Here is a 20,361-nt window from a genome sequence, read left to right as displayed (position 1 = left end):
CTTTTTTCAGGCTTATTTTGCCCAGAAAGAGGCACCCAGACCATCTGTAACTCTTTGTTTCTCGTATTGTCCTTATCCAAATAGTCCAAATTATTATTACTCTAATTGTATTACTATATTTATAACCATTTTATTACTATTAAAATTTTAAAACTTTGAAAACAAGTGATCGGCGTTTTCCACAAACATCCTCCCCCAAATGCCTCTCTGTGCACGGACAGACAGACGGACACCGGCAGGGATGGACACGGATGGACACGGGCAGGGAGGCTCAGGAGCTGCTCAGAAGGGAAAGGGAAAGGGAAAGGGAAAGGGAAAGGGAAAGGGAAAGGGAAAGGGAAAGGGAAAGGGAAAGGGAAAGGGAAAGGGAAAGGGAAAGGTCAGTCCTGCCCAAAATTGCCCAGAGGGACACCAGGGCAGGGCAATGCCAGAATTGCTCACTCCCATCCCAGTGGGAACACGTCAGGGCAGGGAGCTGAGCTGAGGTCACAGCAGGGAATTTGGGGTTGTTTTTCCCCCCCTCACTTTTTAATTCATGGCATTAATTCCTGAGTGTTTGTAAGGCAGAGAAGCGTGAAGTGGCCTCTGAAGCCTCTCGTGTAGAATTACTGTTATTATATTACTATATTGCATTTAGAATTGCTGCATCTCTATAGCTCTGTAGCAGTGAATTACAGTAGGAAATAATACACAATGGTTTGGAAACCATGAAAGAATAATCAGCTTCTCTAACCTGGCTGTGCTCCCACCAGAGCTCAGCATGTGTCAAGGCTGATAGAGGAGCACAGAGGCCAGCACTGTGCAGCTTTAAAAAAAAAAAATAATTTTCCTTTTGTACATTTAATATTCTTTCAATTTCACACAGGATTTTCGTAAACCCACGTTTCAGAATTTTGAAACTTTGCAAAGCACAGACATCTGTCTCCCAAAATGTCATGCCTGGTTTGGGCTCATGGGAGCCATGCACACCCTCAATAACTAAAATCAAAGCAGTCATTCCAGATCAATGCACCTGGAAACAGCCTGTTAGGCACACCAGTTCTCCACCAACCCCGCAGTGTGTTCCTGGTGCTGATAGAGGAAAAAACCAACTGTGGATCTCTTGAGGTAACGTGAGTAAGGAAATAGCAATAGCAAGGAAATCCACGGCTCGTGATGGAGGCACACAGCTACTTTTTCATTTTTCACCTCTTTTTCATGAAGGCCTTGAAGAGAGCAGGAGTTCCCCTGGAAGCAGGGCGTGGCATGAAGGGCTGCCTGGATTATGCACAGGTTCCAGCCATTGTGCCAGCTGAGAGCCTGAGAGAACAGGAGATGCAAACAAGCCCCATACTGTGAATTTACAGCACAAACACCAGGGAAAACATTGTTAGCAAGTTCCCTAATGATTTCTGAAGAATATATCATTAATACTTAAAAAATAGTTTGGCTTTACTGCTGGTGTGTAGTCTATTTAGTGAGAAACTCAGCTGCTGGAACAGTTGGGATGCCAAGGATCATCCATAAATAAGCCCCTATTTTCATCTCCAATACTATTACCTACCAGCTGCTGTGGTTTCATTGCTGGTGCTGGGGAAGCAGCAGAGCTGAGGGTTAATTCAGCTGCAGCTCACACCATCCCTGTGCCCCTGCACAGCACCTGGAATTTGGTGTGGGAGCTGCTGGGCAGGGCAGTCACTGCAAGGCAAAGGTTTCATGGAAGGGCCTTTCTGGTTGCCACAGTGATTTAGAAGAGAATTTATTTGAAGTCGAGTTTCTGTGTGCGGGGCATAATTTCTTAGCAGCGAAAGGAGTCAGGAGAGAAGTGATGGGCTGAGCTGCTCTCACAAATCCTGTGTGTGGAATTAGGGATTGGAGGGGGCTGTGTGCGTCCTGAGCTTTGCAAGGACACGCAGATCAGCGTCTCTCCTGCAGCCAAAGTCAGAGCTCTGCTAAATTAGAGCAGCAAAAAGCCCCTGGACACAATGTCCTTCTGTCCTGGAGGCTGGGCTGCCCCTCAGGGTAATGGCAATTCCTGGTTTTCCAGCTCCGTGGGTCTGAGATTCCTGGGATTCAGAGCAAGGCAGAGGCGCAGAGCGAGCACAGCTGACACCCAGGGTCACCCTGACCTCTCCCCGAGAATTCCTCGTGACTGTGGATGCTCAAGATCCCCTTACACCGTGCAGCCTCCCAGGGCTCGGGCTGGGGAAAAATCCCTTTTTTGGGGGGATCCGAGCCCTGCATCCCCACACAGGGGCTGGGGAGCACAGCCAGCCCCGGGTGCCAGCCACGGGCACACGCTGGCCAAGGGGACAGAGCAGCCGTCCCTCACTGATGACTCCTCCAGAGAAAGCCTCCCCAAGGTGATAATGCATCTCCACTAAATAAAGAGCTCAATGAGGCCCAACCGACGTTTTAAAAATAACCCCAGCTATTTTTAACTCATTAAAGCTGCTCTTCACAGGACATCCACTGGAGGAAAGGCTGTCTATAATTAGCGGGGTGTTTTCTGTCTAAAGGGAGGAGAAAAGGTTTTGCTGCACATGGAAATGACCCTTTGGAAAAGCAGGAATCTCCAAAATAAAAAGGGGCCCTTTTTCTATCCTTTTCTTTTTTTTCTTTTTTTTTTTTTTTTTCCCAGCTGCATTGCAGACACAAGTGAATCAGTTCTGAGGTGTTGATTGTCAGGGGATTCAAACCAGCAGTGACCAGAAAACCTCAGCTGACAAGGTGCCACAAGAACCACAGAGTTCAGGTATCTTGAATTCTGGACACCTTCTCTTTCCACCATGGTGTTCCAGCATTTCTTTGTTGTGGAAACCCAGGGAGGAATGGCTAGAAAATTTAAAAAGTGCCCTGTTTTCAGGTGGTTTTCCCTTTGGATATGAAATTATCACAGCAAACAAGATGGAATTAACAAAATATTACTATTTCAAATGGAATACGAGGTGCTGATAAGAGGTTGTGTCTTCTCTGTCTGGAAAAGTTCTGGGTTTGCTCTGCACGAAACAGGTCAAGGATCTAGATGTGATATGTACATATGTCCCCAATGCTATAAACTTCCAGGGAGGGTAGGGTGATGGAAGAATAAGTTTTTAGCAATAATTCTGTCAGTGTTTCTTGCCTATCCACCTGGCCCAGAGTGTCTCACAGTGGAGGTGCCACCTCTGAGAAAACAAACTTGAAGTGGTTCTGCTGCCCCTACCTCTGCCAAACCCCTGCACAGAGTTGTGTCAAGCAGCCAGGAGCTGGAACAAGCACCAGTCACTGCTTCAGCCCTCTTTGAAACTGGAAATTTCAAGAAAAAATGTGGTCTTCTCTAATTTTCCTTCTTTTAAGGCTACACAGGAGTGGGGCCAGAATACTGGGGTGTAGCCCTCAAGACATTATTCAGTCTTCACAACTCTTATTTGTCACAGACAGCTTTTATGGAAAATCCTTTCCTTAGGATTTTTCCTCCTGAGAAGGAACAAAATGCAAACAATGGTTATCTGCTGCTGTGGGATGCAACAGGTGCATCTGTGATTGGTCTCATGTGGTTGTTTCTAATTAATGGCCAATCACAGTCTGTTGTCTAGGGCTCTCTGGTCAGTCCCAAGATTTTATTATCATTCCACTTCTTTCCTTTCCAGCCTTCTGATGAAATCCTTTCTTCTCTACTTTTAGCATAGTTTTAATATAATGTATATATCTCATAAAATACTAAATCAGCCTTCTGAAACACGGAGTCAGATCCTCATCATCTCTCCCCTCATCCTGGGAGGGGCTGGGATGGGATTCCCACATCCCTGGCAGTGCCCGAGGCCGGGCTGGACACTGGGACAGGGGAAGGCGTCCCTGCCATGGCATTGGGGTGGCACTGGGTGGGATTTAAGGTCCTTTCCCACCCAAACCAATCTGTGATCCTACAACGGTGGCCTTAAAATAAACATGTAAATCAGCCAACTGCTTGGCATAAGTGAAATGTATGGTTTAAAGTGTTGGGAAAACAACTTGAAATTAAATTATCCTGCAGCACTTATAAACAAGGCTGCTTGGGAAGTATTATAATTTATTTTCTTCCACTGACAGTAGCCGACAGCGTCGAGGGTAAGTTGCTCTCTCAGTTAATTTAAGTTTTTATGTGAAACACCAAAAATGTAAGCAGAATGGAGAAGATGTGGCCACAAGGTCACAAAGTACTGAATAGAAGCTGATTTTATTATGTCAGTTGCTGTATCTCCTTCTTGCACAGACCTGCTATGCCATTGCTGTTTACTTATTTAAAATGTTAATTCTTTAAACAAGTTTAAGAGGAACCTTTCTGCTTTCATGAAATTACTGAGTTCAACACAGAAGAGCTGTAACCAGTGATTGAAGCATGTGACACCAGCTGGAGACCTGGTTTTGAACTCCCAACCTCTGTCAAGTATTTTCTTCAATTTGCAACTCATTTTTTCTCCATGTGACTTGTTTTTCTGTATCACAAGAGGAGGGTCAGGACCTACTCACAAACCACTGTGTTTTCTGCCTTTTCTGTGTATAAAATATGCTTTTTTTACTGTTCTTTTAAATCCAGGGCAGGACAGCAGCCCAGAGAAAGCAAGGGATGTGTAGACACAAGCCCAAACCCAATGTCAGTTATTACCAGTGATGCCCATGGCAGTGATGCAAGGCATCCTGAGTGAAAAAGAAGAGTAAAACACAGTAATTCAAACCATTCTTTCCCATTACAGACCCAAAATTTTCACCTTTTTTCCCCTTTAATGACTTGTTTTTCTAAAAGACTCGGTAGTTCAGAAGGAGTAGATTGGATTTTTCATGACGAGGGGTAAAATAATAAATTCCAGTGAGGACTCTTGAAACTCAGGAAAGAAAAGGATGTTTATTAGCACACAGGCACAACAGCTTGCCTGGTATGCCTTACTAACAATACAAAGCAATAACCTCGGGCCAGAAGAGAAGTTGCAATACATGCAAAAACATCTGGATTGTGCACTAAGCAACACGTTCCATATAGGTACATCTGTCAAATAAACACACATCTACTGCCCTAGGTAAACACAACTTCAGAGACTACCTCAGGTACAACAGAACAACCATCACTGAGCAGCATTTTGGACACGAAGCATCCTAGACAGAGACATTTGACCTTTGGAGGCAAAAACTGTAACAGGCAAATAGCTGAGAGCCAGATCCCCAAAGACTTATGAAAAGCTCTCGGTGAAGTCTAAGGTATTATCAGAATGAGGTCTGAAGGGTTTTGCCCTTGGTGAGTGAAATTATGAGCAGGTAAAAATGCCACAGTGGGTGAGAGTTTTAAATCATCAGGGTTTAGGGGTGTTGCTAAGAGCGAAAGGATGAAAGACTGAATGTCCATACAAACAAAACAACGTCTTTGTAAAACCCTTAAAATAAATAATACACATGAAGGGAAAATTTGGGATAATTAACATGTTCTGAAATCAAAATCAACACGGTTTAAGTTAATAAATAATTAAAATAATCAAGTTCCTTTTTACCCTACAGAACAATAACCAGTATTAAAAACTAGGAAAGCAGAAAGAGGACGGGACGATCGGTGCCGCTTGTCGCCTGTCCCCGGGCGGGCCGGAGGGCAGGGCACGGGCACACGCTGCCGCTGCGAGCTGCGCGGCTTTGCGCCGGCACGGCGAGCGCCCGGTCACTAACGCGGCGGGGCCGGGGTGAAGGCTGGGGGTGAAGGCAACTCTGACCCAGCGTCAGCGTGCGGGCAGCGCTCCCGGCCGTGCCCGTGCGGCTCCGGGCGCGGGCGGGCAGCGCGTTATCCCCATCGCCGCCCGGCCCGCAGCAGCCCCGGGCACGCTGGCGGCTCTGAAGGCAACAGGAGAGGCGCTGGGACGCTCCCGCGGCCGAACGCTGCGCGGGGCCCGAGGGAGCCCAGCGGGAGCGGCGGGGCCAGGAGGGCGCGGCGGGCGAGACCCGTCCCCCCGAGCGCCGCGCGGCCCCGGGCGAGCCCCGCACGGAGCGGGCGCTGCCGCCGCCTGCCCCGCACGGCCGGAGCCCCGGGCGCGGCTGAGGCACTCGGGCCGCTCCGGGGGCAGCGCCGAGCCCAGGCCCGGCCGCGGGGGCTGCAGAGCAGCTGCTTCCAGCTGTTTCCAGCTGTTTCCAGCCGCTTCCAGCCGCGCTCACCGCTGCAGCCCCGGCAGGGGCCGTGGGCGACGAGGCGCATCCTCGCTTCTCCCTGTGCTTTAACAAAAGCATTGTATCCCCAAGCGAAAACATCGACGTGAAGCCATCAGCAAGTCAAACATTACCGTAACCACGACAATTTTTAAACAATTCTGCTGCTGCTGCTACGAACACAGATCAAGCATCCAACTCTCCCGATTCTGACCCAAACCGGCCACCGGGGCAAGAGGCAACCTTTGGCATAGGAGCGGGACGTGCTTTCCCCGAGGGGCTGAACGAGCGGCTTGCAGCGATTTCCAGCACAGCCCTGCGAGCCAGCGCTGATGCACGGAGCAGCGTGAGAAGCACACAGCAAGAACTCGGACACGAGCACGACGAGCATTCGGACCCTGTAACCCTAAGAACATCGAGATTTGGTAAAACCGGGTACAGGCAGATAAAGCAGCACTTCACAGCGTACAACAGAGATGCCCATTCACACTGACCGCTGTTACACGTTTTCCTTGTTAACAGAGAAACAACAGAAACAACATTAAGAAATCACTTTTTGGACCACGTTTTCCCTGCTGCTCCATTACTTCAAAGTGTTTCATCGAACTGCTGAATGGTAACTGCTTTTGCACAGAGAATCCACAGTCAGTTGGTTTTGTGGTCCAAATAAACCATGCTCGTTTTTTTTTCTCCTCATATCATGCATTGGGATGCAATCAGCTTCTTGTCGATCATTAGTCAGAAGAAACAAACACATTTTTTAACAACAAAAAGCTTCTATAAGTAACATTTCTACAGTAACCATCAGCCAGAACTATTTAAAGTGTTCCTAGCATGTCCTTCTCTCCTGCTGTCTGCTTTTCTAATGGAGGAATTTTCCAGTCCCTTCGACACCTCCCCATGCAGTTATTTACAAGGAGATGGTCCTTGTGGAGAAGGACCTTAATGAAATTTACAGTTGCTAAGGTACATTTGTAGATGCTGGCCGCTCACACTCAGACAGAACAAATGGAACTCGTTGTGCAGCTCTGGGCTGGGCCAGCAATGTAATTAAAGTGCAAATAAAGACAACAACCACAAGCCAGGCAGGTCCATTGTTCATCGCCAGCGTTAAGAAGCATCACGACTGTGTAAGAGATGTCAGATCAAATAGGCCTAAGTCACAATCTGTTTTAAACATCTGTCTCCCTGAGAGGATTTAAGGGAGGTATACGGTGATATAGCCCTATTTCTTCAACTGGCTGAGTATCATTGGAAAAGTAAGGACACTTTTCCAGCCAATTTTTGTTTTCGACAGTGCTAACACCTGTGTTTTATACTATGATGCCCTGTACAGCATTTGAGCTCACTTCCCATGCAGATACAACAGGCCACTCTTGATGAGGAAAATACAAGAAGTACAACAACTACTGTAGAAATGACATCTGTCCACCTGGTATGTCACAAAAGCATAGGCTCTGAAAACATTTACAAATAGCACATTTTCTCAAACAAAAGCAAGTGATAATTACCAGCTCAGATAAAAATACATACTTTGTGTTTGCTGGCGTTCAATGTTTGCCACTGACACGTTCAGTTTTACAGCTAAGTCATCGCCAAATGGCTGAACGAAAAAAAACCAAAAAAAAACCAAAAAAACCCTCAAAAACGACCCCAAAAAAAGGACATCTTTCACACCACTGATTCCACGTAAAACAAAACTGCCACTGCAGCTCCAAGTGTTCACTGCTGATCACCACCTGCTGCCAGACAGACAAGTATTTCTCTGCACAGTGTGTCCAGAATGTGCCCTGTAGCCTGACTTGTCAGGGAAGCTGCAGGAGGTGCAGGAAAATAAAGTGCCTCTTCCAGAGCTGTGTGCTCCCCATCCCCTGCACCACTCCTCTGGGTCCCTCACCCTCCCAGCTGGCAACTATTTACAACTATTCCACCAGTCCATTTGCTTCCCATGCTGCAAATACTCTCACTGATGGAAAACATATTTACAAATACTTTTTATAGATACAATCAGTCACCTTAGAAAAGGCTGATGAGACATTTAAAGAAGAAAATGTTTTGCAATGAGTAGCATGAAATGTACAGCAGGTGTTTTGAACAACTGCAGATCTGAAGTTACTAGATGCTGTCTTAATATCACTCCAAAGCAGTAGATGAGTGCTAAAATCCTGCATTTTCAATGAAATTAACACGATGAGAACACCACAGCCATTACTGCCTCAGTGAACACATAGTTAGCCATCAACCCAGCCACCTCACTTTGCTTATTTATCCTAACACACCTGAGTCCATTACCACCATTTAAATCTGTACCCTTGATTTGCCACATGAGACGGCTGCAGTGAGTGCCTGTTCACAGGAAAGTCTCCTGCTTTCCAGGAAATCATGGTCCCTAGTGCCACACATGATCTTTGCAAAGCAGAAATCGCTTAAGCCGGGTAGGAAGGGTCTTTGGCTTTCACCTCCAACACAGGGGTTGTGTTGCCTGAGAGGGAAAGGCTGTGAGACTCTTATTGGAAGGAGAGCTGGCGCTCTGGTGGGAGCGTCCCTGGCTGTGTTTGGGCGGTGGCAGGCGCGGATCCCCCCCAGAGCTGTGTGCAGGGCTGGGCAGGGCTCAGGCCGGGAGCCGCGGCTCGATCTTCAGGGACAGCTCGTACAGGGTGTCCTCGTCCATGATGAGGGTCTTGTCCAGCAGGTAGTGAGTGACCTGTGGGGAAACACAGAGGGACAGGCTGCATGCAGCTGGCACAGAAACCTCGCAGCTTTCCTTCCCTTTCAGCGCATTTTGGGTCCTGACCTTGTGTTGTTTCCTTGGGCAAGCCAGCTTGGAATGCTGCTGGCATGAAGATGCACCTGCAGCACCCGAGAATTAATTAGGATTAATTCCTCTTAAGAATGAACAAATCCTTTGTCAGGTTACCTCAGCCCAAACTGCTCTTTTGGAGTCTGAGATGAGCCTTCTGTGAAGGCACTGACCAGCTTTGGTAACAGCTGCATCACCCCCAAGAAGGGCAAAGGCACATGGAATTGCAGGATGCCCCAGCAGATGCTTGGGGCACCTCCTGACCCTCATCCCAGGATCTCAGGGCAGGGGGAACACACCTCCCTCTGAACCCCTCACACCCTCCAAGGCTGCAACCCCCAGGGACCTCCCAAAGGAGCAAAACACTTCTTTAGAAGGCATCAGACAAAGAGGTCCTGCGGGGTGGGGGTCTCACCACCCCAAGGACACGTCCGTGTGTCTGTCTGTCCTCTCCTCCACGCGTGGGAGCAGAAGACACCAGGCTGAGCTCTCGGGGGCAGCTGTGGCTCCCAAGTCACTGCTGCCACAGCCTGATTTCAGGAGCAGCAGGAGCCTCACCTTCTGCTGGTGCTCGATGCGGTAGGAGGTCTGCTGGAACTGGCGGATTTCCCTGATGATGTGCGAGATCTTTCAAAAGAACACGAGCACGTCAGCTCAAGCACAGCTCTGCTTCAGCTAAGCTACACAAAGCAACATTCTGCACCAAATTATTCCACTCAACTTATATATATATATATATATAAATATATAACTTCAACTTACATATTTAAAAATATAACTTCATTATAGAAGCGTACACATTTATTTACTTGTAGACCTGGTAGAGATCGCTGCCTGTCACAACTACAGCCACAACACTTCATTCCTGACAAGACTTTACTCTGTCTCTGCTAGCCTCTGCTAACTCCTCCTCTGTCAGGAGAAGGGAAGGGTAGAGATCATCTCCCAGCAGCTCCCCGGGACTTCACTTTCCCAAAGAAAACATTTACTCCCCAGCCAGCCCCGAGCGAGCAAACACTCTGCCCATAATGAAACCTCCCCATTCTTTGCCTCGAGTGACTGCTGCAGTGTAGCCCTAAGATGGGCATTAAGCTGAGATTAGAGGAGAAATTTCCATGCCTCCCTCCGAGGAGCTGTTACAAAACAGCATTACATGGCACTGGGAGAGACATCAACTTTAAAGCGCTTTTCAGATAGACCGGAGCACACTCTGAAAGGAACATTGTGATTACTGCTTCCTGGTGAATCACTGCATTCCTGTAATTCTGGTTATTTAAAAAAGCTTTTTCTTGCTCCACCACGAGCTCCAGGCAGCTGCTTTTGCTGTCCTTTCTGAGAAAGTGAACCGGGGACAGATTCAGCCCGTGAAAGCACCCAGCCTGCCAGAAGGTGGGGATAGAAGACTGGGTCGAGTAATTGCTCTCCCAAGCTGCCTCTAGAGCACAGCACCAAAGCAGCTTCTCCAAAGGGAAATTCAGAGGAGTTGCAGTGAAATCAATAATTAACTCATGCAATTAAACACCTGTTGGCGAAGCATGTAGGAAACTGAAAATTACCATTCTCATTTTGGAGAAATTGACAAGGCCTTCTTCAGTGAAGTTGGGTGTTCCTTCCTCAATAAATGCCAGGTCAGTCAGGTACATCCCAAGGTAGGGAACAGCAGGTGGGTTACAGCTGTAAACCAACAAACCAGCTTATTTGCCTGCAGCTACATTTGCTAATTTTTCTCTAACTTGCACAAACTCTTTATTATTTGCCCAGTTCTACTCCATGGGTTGTATTCCTTTCCAGGACAAACAGCTCCTCTGGCTCTGCCTGAGTTCTGTTTGATCTGCCTGTGATAAATTGAATGCATTCTGCCCGATATCTAATATTAATGGCATCTTTAAAATAGACCATTAATTATTCTGGCTGTTCAGTTCTCAGCTCCTCTCAAGATCACTTGAGGTACTTATGCCACTCAATTCTGAAAAGCCTGCTCCCAATTACAAAGCTCACAAAAATCCAGGTTTTTGTATGGCTGAAATCAGTTCTACATAAACTGTAGAACACTTGACATGGAATATTCTGGATACCAAAATTACAGAATGTCAAACACAATCCAGCAAAGCAATTAAAGAAAACAATGTTCAAGGACTGCTGCACAAAAGCAGCAGGCTGTTTTTGCAGCAGGCTGGGAGGCCACAGCAGAAGAAATATCCCCGTGCCTTTGTCCTATCTCTATGTTCCTCTCATAATGTTTTGTCAGAATCATAATTTATTGTCATAGGAATGAGTCTGTGACCTGACACAGGCTTAGTACCAAACCCTAAAATTCTTAACTAGAACAATTCTGTTTTTCATAAAAACTTCAATTTATAAAGCTGGCTTTACACTTATTGAGAGAGTTTATCAGTGTAAGTGAAACCCCAACAGGGAATGTTCAGACAGAAAAATAGTTTAATTTGTTTCAGTAATTCTCTGGAGCTACTATGTTTACCCATCAGGGGTATTAAATCACAGCATATGCAGCAAAACCATATTGCCAAATAGAACCAACCTAGAATTTAAAAGGTTATTAGGAAAAAAAATATTAAAGCCTAATCACAGCCAATTGATCTTTACCATGAACTATCCAGTGTTTATAACAAAACACAGTTGTACACTGTAGGGAGGCTTACTTTTTGAGCATTTCTCTCAGGTTTTTAAATCTTCCCTCAGATGACACAGTCTTCTGAAGCTTGTCCATGAGTGCTTTTGTCTGGGAAGAAAATGCATTTCAGATGTCATTGCTGGTACATGTAAATGCCTGGAATGAGATTCTACCCGAGCTGTAATTCACTTATTATCCCCACCCCATTTCCTAGAGTAGTATAACAGGCATTACTGAATTAGGAACTCAGCTCCACTGCAGTTCCTCCTGTCTTTCTGCAAATGGAGATTAGGCAGCATGATGAGTGATACACAGAACCTGTCTTTATGCTGATATTACCCTGCAAGTGGAGGAAAACCCACATATTTATTACATTGATGGCCTGGAATTCAGTTTGCTGTGCACACAAGAACATTACAGATCCTGCATGTGGCTGAGGGTCCTCAGCTGCATTTTCTGAGGTTGGTGACAGCAAGGGGTGATCACTGCCTTGGAGCTTGCACTGAGCTGATTTTGCCTCCAAGTTCCAGAGAAAAGCTGAATATGTAAATGAGAATTTATTCATGTCTTAGCAAATCACTGTCAGTGGGCATCACCACTACCTGGCTCCTTCTTAAGTGAAATAAATTTGATTTTCAGCCTGTTCAGGCTACTGACTTGAGACTTGAGTGTAGAGAACGATGAGAAATTCATCCTATTTGAAACTGAATTTCCAATCAAGAGAGAGCTGTAGGCAGATAGAGTCACTTTCTTCTACTTGGCAGGCTGATGAAAAACCCAGATTGCATTCCCAACAGGTACCAGAGGACTGTGCCACAACATCAGTCTGCTGTGGGTTTGGTTTCTTATTTTTTAATTGAAAAGTTTAAAAATCAAACAAGTTCTATCCATAAAAATGTTGGGAGGTAAACTCACCTATAAAAGTTTGTACTGAAAGAATTTTAAACAGATTTTTAAACAGAAGAATGTAGCACCAGCTGTGAAGCAGCTGAGAAAAAGCTGCCTGGAAAAGGTGCTACAGATAGAATTTATTTTAATTGTATTTCTTTGAACCATTTAGAGCACAGAACATAAAAGAGTGGATTATCTTCATCCTGACAGGCCTTTTTTTAAATGTGTGTGTCTTGTTTTTGTGGCTGGCAGTTTTTGCTGACATTCTCAGCAGCCAGTAAGGGTTTAAAGGAGGTGTTCACTGCACCTAAACTTGAGCTCCTAAATGAGAAAGAAGATTTTCTATCAACAGTCTCTTACTGGGTAGAAAAGCTCAGGAATTTGAGAGGTACTGACCATCCTAAAGGCTTTTTGCACAGGCAGTTCCTATTTTAGGCACATGACCAGACTTTAACCAGAGCTTGTAACCACCAGATGTGTCTATCAGAAAATATCTAAATTTATTTTACTTGAACATTTCAGCCATTCAGGGCAAATAGTCTCTGGCACCTTCCAATTACCTTGAAAAGATTTTGCTCCCACAGATTAAAAAAGCTACATGCAAAATTCCTGGACAGAAAATGCCAGTCCCACTATTATCAACACCTTAATGAAGGGATGGGACTACTGCTGAGCTAAAAACAATTTATTACTCAGATAAACATCAGCCTCAAAGGTTGTGAGATTTTAGAGGAGTAAGAAGTCAACCATAGCTCAAGGTAGTCACAAGTTCTTCATTACAATGCAATATAGAACGTTCTAATCCAATGGAAAGTTGTGACAGTTTCTTTTGTTTTTCTAACCTATCACCTTTACTTAATTGTGCTGCACTATGAATGCTTTTATCCAATAGGATAAAATTCTATTAAAATGATATATAATTATATATATACTTATAATAATTATGTATTATAATAAATATATACTATGAACATATTATTTCTTGATATTATACATTATTATATTATATATTATAATATCTAATATGCTATAGCAAATAATATATATAATTATATATTATTTTATATATTATTATATATTATGTATAATAATAAATAATTATAAATATAATATATAATTGATAATTATTATATAATTGCATATAATTTTATATATATAATAATAAAATTATATATAGAATTACACGTACACATATGTGCTTCTATTATAACATCTAATCTCTTAGCTTACTCTATATAATTACATTACTACACTATAAAACCCTTCACCATCTTACCCAATGAGGTTTCTCACTTAGTGAAGGCATATTCTTACTTACAACTATAGAAAAACAAGTTTATAATTTTTCTGCTTAATGTCTGTGTACTTTTATTTTTTCATCAATCCAAGCTTCTTCCAAGGCTGCAACTCAAACACTTCAGTATGTGGAAGTTTGTATCTTTCCATTTCCTACATCCCAGGTGGTGGAAAAGCAGAAATATTCACAGGAGGGGCCCTGTCTCAGCCCCTGGGAAAGCCTCTGCACCAAGGGAAATGTAGGTTGGATATTAGGAAAAGGTTGTTTACAGCGGGTGATGGAATCAGAACCTCCCACAGTCACTGTCATATTTTCTGAAAAATCCCTCTGCCCAGGATTTTTCTCCTGGGAAGCTGAGAAGCCTCAGACAGAAATGAAAACAATAATTATCTGATTTGCTTCTCCTGTGTTTTGCTGTTTTAGAATGTGGCTGGAGATTGTTTACCAACAGGTGGTTGCTTGATTGGTTTCATGCGAATTATTTTGACTTATTGGCCAATTATGGTCAGGCTGGAAGGAGTCACAAGTTTCCTTTATTGTCTTTTTAGCCTTCTGTAAGCATCCTTTCTGTATTCTTTAGTACAGTTTAGTATATAGTATTCTTTTATATAAAATAGCATCATAAAATAATAAATTAGCCTTCTGAGAACACGGAGTCAGATTCATCCCTCCGTCCGGCGACGGGCGTCCCAGCAAATACAAGAACCTGCCGTGGCCGCGTCCCTCTCACCTGTTTGGACACCTTTGCCCAGGTTTTCTTGAGCCTGTAGATGGCACTCCTGTTGAGGGCCGAGGTGATCTCCAGCACGCCGTTGTAGTTGTGCAGGCAGCGGCAGATGTCGGCCACCGCCACCCACTTCTCGATGGCGCTGGCCCGCGAGGGCACGTCCGCGTAGCTCATGATCTGAGAGGCCACCAGGTTGCTCATCTGGCCGTGGAGAGAGAGGCAGGGGCTCAGCGAGATGGGGCACCATCCCTTCTAACGTGTCGGGCGTTATCGGCCCAGGCAGGAGAACCCCCGGGTAAGCATGACAGAAATGATGGCCCTCGGAACACAAACGACCGAGGGGGCTGGGGGTGTTTATCCTGGAGAAAAGGAGGCTCAGGGGTGGCTTTATCACTCTCTACAACCCCCTGAGAGGTGGCTGTGCTCAGATGGGGCTGGGCTCTTTCCCCAGAGCACACAGCCTCAAGCTGCACCGAGGGAAATGTAGGTTGGATATTAGGAAAAGGTTTTTTACAGAAAGAGTGATAAAGTTCTGGAATGGCTGCCCGGGGAGGTGGTGGAGTCCCCATCATAAAGCCTGGATGAGGCACTGGGTGCCAGGGCTCAGTTGAGGGGTTGGGGCTGGGTTGGACTCCATGATCTTGAAGGTCTCTTCCAACCCGGTGATTCTGTGAGTTCTGTGATTCATAAACCCAGGGAAAGGGCATTGGAAACAGAGCTTGGGGCAGGTGGAAGGGATGGGGACAGGAAAGAAAGGTTGGGGATGCAATGGGAACGTCTCCAAGCCATCAGCACCAAAGCTGAGTGGGAAGTCTCCGAGTAAAGTTCAAGGAAAATGATAAAGGAAAAAGACATGTGAAGTGATACAAAGGCATTAAACAGGATTGGTGTTATATTTCTCTGGAGAAATTGAAGTTTCTTCAGTAGGCTAAAAAGCACAGTGCTACAGTTTAAAATGTTCTACTCTCCTAAATTGCCACTAAAATGCTGAGTACCAATTATTGAAAATGAGAATCTTCATCTGCTTTGATTTAAATTGTTAATTACAAAGAGGCTACAGCATTCAGTCACTAATAGATAACACATCACATCACATTGCAACACAACACATTTCTGTTCTAGAGGTCAGAGACAGTAGATGGGGTTCCTAGAAAGCAAGTCTGTATTGGAGACTACTTACATCATTAAAATGTTGACTAGTTTTCATAATATAGGGTGTTCTCTCATTTTTATCCATTTTCATCCAGCCCTGCCCAAGGAACTCTCTAGACATTGACGGGAGAAAAAGCAAACAAAATCTTCATAAACACAGTAGAGAGTGTGTCTGCAATAGCCTAAGCAGGATATTTCAAGGATACCTCAATTTGCTGGAAGCTAATAACACAGCTTTACACTAATTCCAGCATCTCACTATACCATTTTTAATGTTGACTGAAATGGTAAATAGTGAAAAAAATTATTTTTCTCTTAATCCCCTCTCCCCTGTCACCTCATCCCAATTTCCAGCACTGTGACCCTATTTACACCAGGTTATCCCTGTATGTGTGCAAACCCTTTTGTCAGGGTTGAGCTGGGGGTGGCACTGGCCCCACAAGGGACACTCTGTGCCAGGAGTGTCCTCCCCTCTCTACCACAGACAGTGGGGGCAGCTGTGAAGAGATAACCCAGGAGCAGGCCCAAAAGGGATCATCTCCAGCACCAAAAGGGCTCAGGCCCCAGCTAACAATCAACATCTCAGTCTGGAGAGCAGATGTGGGAAGAGATAAAAGAAATGTTCCTGACTGTGTTACAAACTGTAAAAGACACACGAGTTTCCACAGAGGCAGAAGCCTCCCACACCCTGAAAGTGTTTGAGACTTTTCTCTGGAGTTTGGACACAGATTCCATGGATGCTTCCCTGGGGATTGAGGGAAAGGATCTCCATGTGTGCCTCACTAACAGCTGGATGGTAAGAGCCATTGAATCCTAAGTTCTATTATTTCTTCACTAGCCGTAACATTAACAGGTACTTTCAACCTCATGCTGTATATATCTATGAGTAGTTTTGTTTTTGTCCTTATTCCTGTGTAGTATTATTTGTTTTAAGCCCTATGTCTGTTAATTTTGTATCCATGTCTCGGGTTTAGCTGGGTGTTTATTATATTCCCACCGGTCAGAGCTGGGGCAGTTCTCTGCTGTCCATGGGGCAGTTCTCTTTATGTCTCCCACAGCCAATCCTCCCTCCAGGAGCTCTCTGCTGTCCACCGCCCATTCATTATCAATCACCTTCTGCCCATGGCCCATTCATTATTAATTGTCTCCTGTCCATGGCCAGGGAGTGTCCCTGCAGGGCTGAGCCAATCCCACCATCCCATGGGGAGATGCCCCGCCCAGGGGAGGAGCCAAGCATTCCTGCCTGGATCCAATCTGAGCTTTGGGACACCCCAGCAGCCTCTGCCCCCTGCACTGCCAGAGGAGCAGCTTTCTGCTGCCCTGCATGGCCAGAGGGAGCCCAGGCCCATCTGCAGCAGCCCTGGAGCTGCAGAGGAAAACTCCCCCCTTGTGCAGGATCCCTGCTGCAGCAGAGCCACAGCTGGGGCTGCAGGAGGGCTGAGCCCCCCTGGGATGGGGCTGGGGCACCCCCTGGCACTCAGGGGCAGGGACTGTGAGTGCTCTGGCTGCGGGTTGTTCTGTGCTATTGCATTTGTATTGTTAATTTTCCTGGTACAGAACTGTTATTCCTGCTCCCATATCTTTGCCTGAGAGACCCTTAATTTCAAAAATACAATAATTTAGAGGGAGGGGGTTTACATTTTCCATTTCATAGGAGACTCCTGCCTTCCTCAGCAGACACCTGGCTTTTCACACCAAGACAAGTCTATTAAATAAACAGTTCCTTCTCTAATAGACCGAATCAGCCATTATGAAAGATCTTGGGAACAAGAGGGGCTTTTGGGGTGCTGGCCACCTCCATAAGGCTGCTGCCTGCTGCCAGAGGCCTGGGCAAAGGGCAGGGAGCTATGCAAACCCCCACCCCACGTGCAGGGAGCTCACTCGTAGGGGATGCTGCGGAACACGACGTGGTCCAGCAGGGTGATCTGCTCCGCCAGCTCCATGGCCGACAGCGTCTCGAAGCACTCGGGCTTGGGGCAGTCTGCCTGCAAGGCAAGCACAGCTCTGAGGGGGCTCCCCGCGGGCCACAGGGCACGAGCAGCTGCCCGGGAGCCCGCAGTGGGGCTGCAATTAACCTCGGGATCAGGAGAAATGAGGATTAGCAGCAATCGCAGACAACACCAACACCGGCCTGGAAATTCATAAAACAGGGACGCACCAGCTCAGGAGTATGAACATGAGTTAATAAACTCTGCATATTCTCCTCTTGTATTTTCACGTATATTAATATCTTCCCCTGTTTTACAATCTTGAGATTTTATCCAAATACTAAAGTTCTGACGTGTTCATTTTTGATAGGGGCTCCAAAATCTTACAATCTCTACACTGAAATTGACATTCCTGGTATAAAAAACAGTATATCTATCCAGAAGTACTTTAGAGGTTGCAATTGTGTTAAATTTTATTGACTCAAACACACAACATTTCTCTAGGAGTATTTATGTTTAACTGTCAAGATGAACTTACCATCTGAATGATATCCTCTATTTTCAAATGGTTATCATCTTGATCATCCTGAGAAAGAGTCCTGAAAAATAAAGCGGCAGAACATCCTATATAAATATAATTGTCCATGGTTATGAGAAAACCTTATCATAGATTAGCAAAATGGTTTATTTAAAATAAATCCTAAATCTGCAATTGAGGAGGTAAAGGAAAAAATAATCTGTAGCCTAAGAAGTCATGTCTTGCTTTAAGTAAAAATGTGTAAACTATTACAGCATCAGAGACATGTAAGATGAAATATTTCCATGGAGGTTTAAGATCTCTCAGCTAATGAATCCTGGAAATTGTCCTGTTCAGTGTCCCACACGGAGCTCAGTGTGCGGAATTGGACAGCAAACTGCAGCTTGTACTTGTAGCAAGGACATGATTTCCTTTCAGTAATAAAAGTGTTAATGAATGTTTCCAATTCTGCTACAGGAAACCCGTGATTATTTCAGAGTAATGGGTCAAAAGTTACCTAGGCAAAAGCAAGTATTGATCAAACACCTTCCCTGATGTAGCATATTGGCACATAATATGAATATACACAGGATCTTATCCCTTCATGTGGAAATAACAGACAGAAAGAAACCTTGACAACACTGGATTTATCTAATATAGGAGTGAGAAGATTCAGGGAGAAGGAACAGGAGAGGAATGTAAAAGGCTGTCAGAAAGCACACTTTTCTCTTTTTTCTTTTCCCCATAAGGGCTGGAAACACCTTGTGCCTGCAGGGCAAGGCGTGTTTACCTCTCCAGGAGAGCCCTAAGCTCCTTGCCCGGATAATGAGGAGCGCAGCCTCAGCTGCTGTAAATAGCCTGGAATCTGCCCCGCGGAGCAGCTTATTTTGTGCTGCTCCCCATGCCTGGGGGCCTGCAGGAAGGCACTGCTCATCCTGCGACAGCAGCCTCTGGCAAGGAACACCACGCGGGCCCCGTGCCTCTGCCCCAGGAACCCTCAGCAGCCTTGCAAAATCTGAGATGCTTAAATATAACATCGTGTTATGTTGTGTTTATGTCGGATCAGGTTCTTGCCTTTGATACTGAAATTGTTGTATTTGGTTAATATGAAATAAAGTATGAATCCTGAAAAGACTGAAAGCAGTTAACTTTAATCTTTGCCTCCTGGTACTCTCCACCATCACATCTCATGTCTTACGTAGATTTTCAATCTGTCATTCTAAACAGTTGCTTTTTCCCTAGCACAGTGGTCTCACGAAAAAACCCAAGACCAGCTCTCCTTTTATCCATAATTATTCTACAGTGAAATCTGCAGAGGACAACAGATCTGAAGACTGGATAATGGTAATTTTTTGACAGCATCAACAGCAGCTTCCACTTCAGTTTGTGCTGTTTTCAGCCTTGGGATGCCCAGTTGCAGCAGAGGGCTGGGGACGCTCACTGGAGAGCTCCCACTGCCCTCCCTGCAGAGCTCCTGGGAGCTGGCAAGAAGCAGATCCTCGTGGAAAGAGTCACAGGAGACAGCAAAGGCACAGAGGGGCTCTCCTGAGCAGTGTCACCCTTAGGGACGACTCAACAGGGTCACTCCTCCAGTACGTTCAGAAATGAAGAAGAAAATATAAAAGAAATACCTTTCTAATTCTTAGAATCACCAGTTAAGACTCTCTCTCTCTCACTATTCTTCATGCCTGAGCAGGCCAAATATTAAAATAATTTTCTACTTTAAAGTATTAAGCATGAGTCTCATCCTTTCTTTGTGGTATATAAAGCATATTAAAAATATTTAAAAGCTAGGGCAAGTTAGAGAGCCTGAAATGTGTTGTTTGGTGAGATCATGCAAGGCAGAAAAATTGTTCATCCATCACATTTTGACATCTGCATATCCCTCAATTTCATTTATGTTTAGTCTGAAGAAGCAGAAGGAGGAGGAGCTGTTTCTGGAAGCAACCTGTTTTTCTCCAGATAGGATTATCTATTAATGTTGTTCACTGCTGTTCAGTCTGAACTTACACCTTCCTGCTTCATTATCAGATAAATTTTATCTTGATTTCCAGGGTTAGTAAATCAGGCTGATAAAGTCTCAAGCAAAACGTACATTGGGAGGTTTGTGTAGCTTTCAGAACAGATACTGAATTTAAAAAAGCTTTTTTACCCCGAAGAGAAACCCTGTCAGTCCACACAGCAGAAATCCCATCAAGCAAGAAATACCAGCTGCTTTGTTTGATGACTCAAGGCATGAAGCAGCTCAGCATCTCCCATCAACATTTTCCTTGTCATTCATATTCCAAACACAGCCT

The 20,361-nt window shown here is 45.1% G+C and overlaps 1 protein-coding gene across 5 annotated transcripts in view; it reads right to left on the bottom strand.

Annotated features, from left to right (window-relative positions):
* Nucleotides 1-6,007: 6,007 nt before the first annotated feature.
* The window catches only part of RASGRF2 (Ras protein specific guanine nucleotide releasing factor 2), a 121,813-nt gene continuing 107,459 nt past the window's right edge, over nucleotides 6,008-20,361 (bottom strand). For all 5 annotated transcript variants that reach the window (XM_058043574.1, XM_058043575.1, XM_058043578.1 and 2 more), the window contains exons 20-27: nucleotides 18,086-18,146; nucleotides 17,501-17,604; nucleotides 15,648-15,732; nucleotides 14,471-14,668; nucleotides 11,581-11,660; nucleotides 10,477-10,594; nucleotides 9,479-9,547; nucleotides 6,008-8,824 (exon numbers count right to left, since the gene is read on the bottom strand). In XM_058043574.1, coding sequence (XP_057899557.1) covers nucleotides 8,732-8,824; nucleotides 9,479-9,547; nucleotides 10,477-10,594; nucleotides 11,581-11,660; nucleotides 14,471-14,668; nucleotides 15,648-15,732; nucleotides 17,501-17,604; nucleotides 18,086-18,146 — 808 coding nt within the window. In that variant the 3' untranslated portion in view covers nucleotides 6,008-8,731. The remainder of the gene's footprint in view (nucleotides 8,825-9,478; nucleotides 9,548-10,476; nucleotides 10,595-11,580; nucleotides 11,661-14,470; nucleotides 14,669-15,647; nucleotides 15,733-17,500; nucleotides 17,605-18,085; nucleotides 18,147-20,361) is intronic.

This window comes from Melospiza georgiana, chromosome Z, assembly GCF_028018845.1.
Source record: "Melospiza georgiana isolate bMelGeo1 chromosome Z, bMelGeo1.pri, whole genome shotgun sequence".
NCBI lineage: Eukaryota > Metazoa > Chordata > Aves > Passeriformes > Passerellidae > Melospiza > Melospiza georgiana.
The sequence above is the reverse complement of the archived record's forward strand: the minus strand, read 5'-3'. Positions and strand labels throughout refer to the sequence as shown.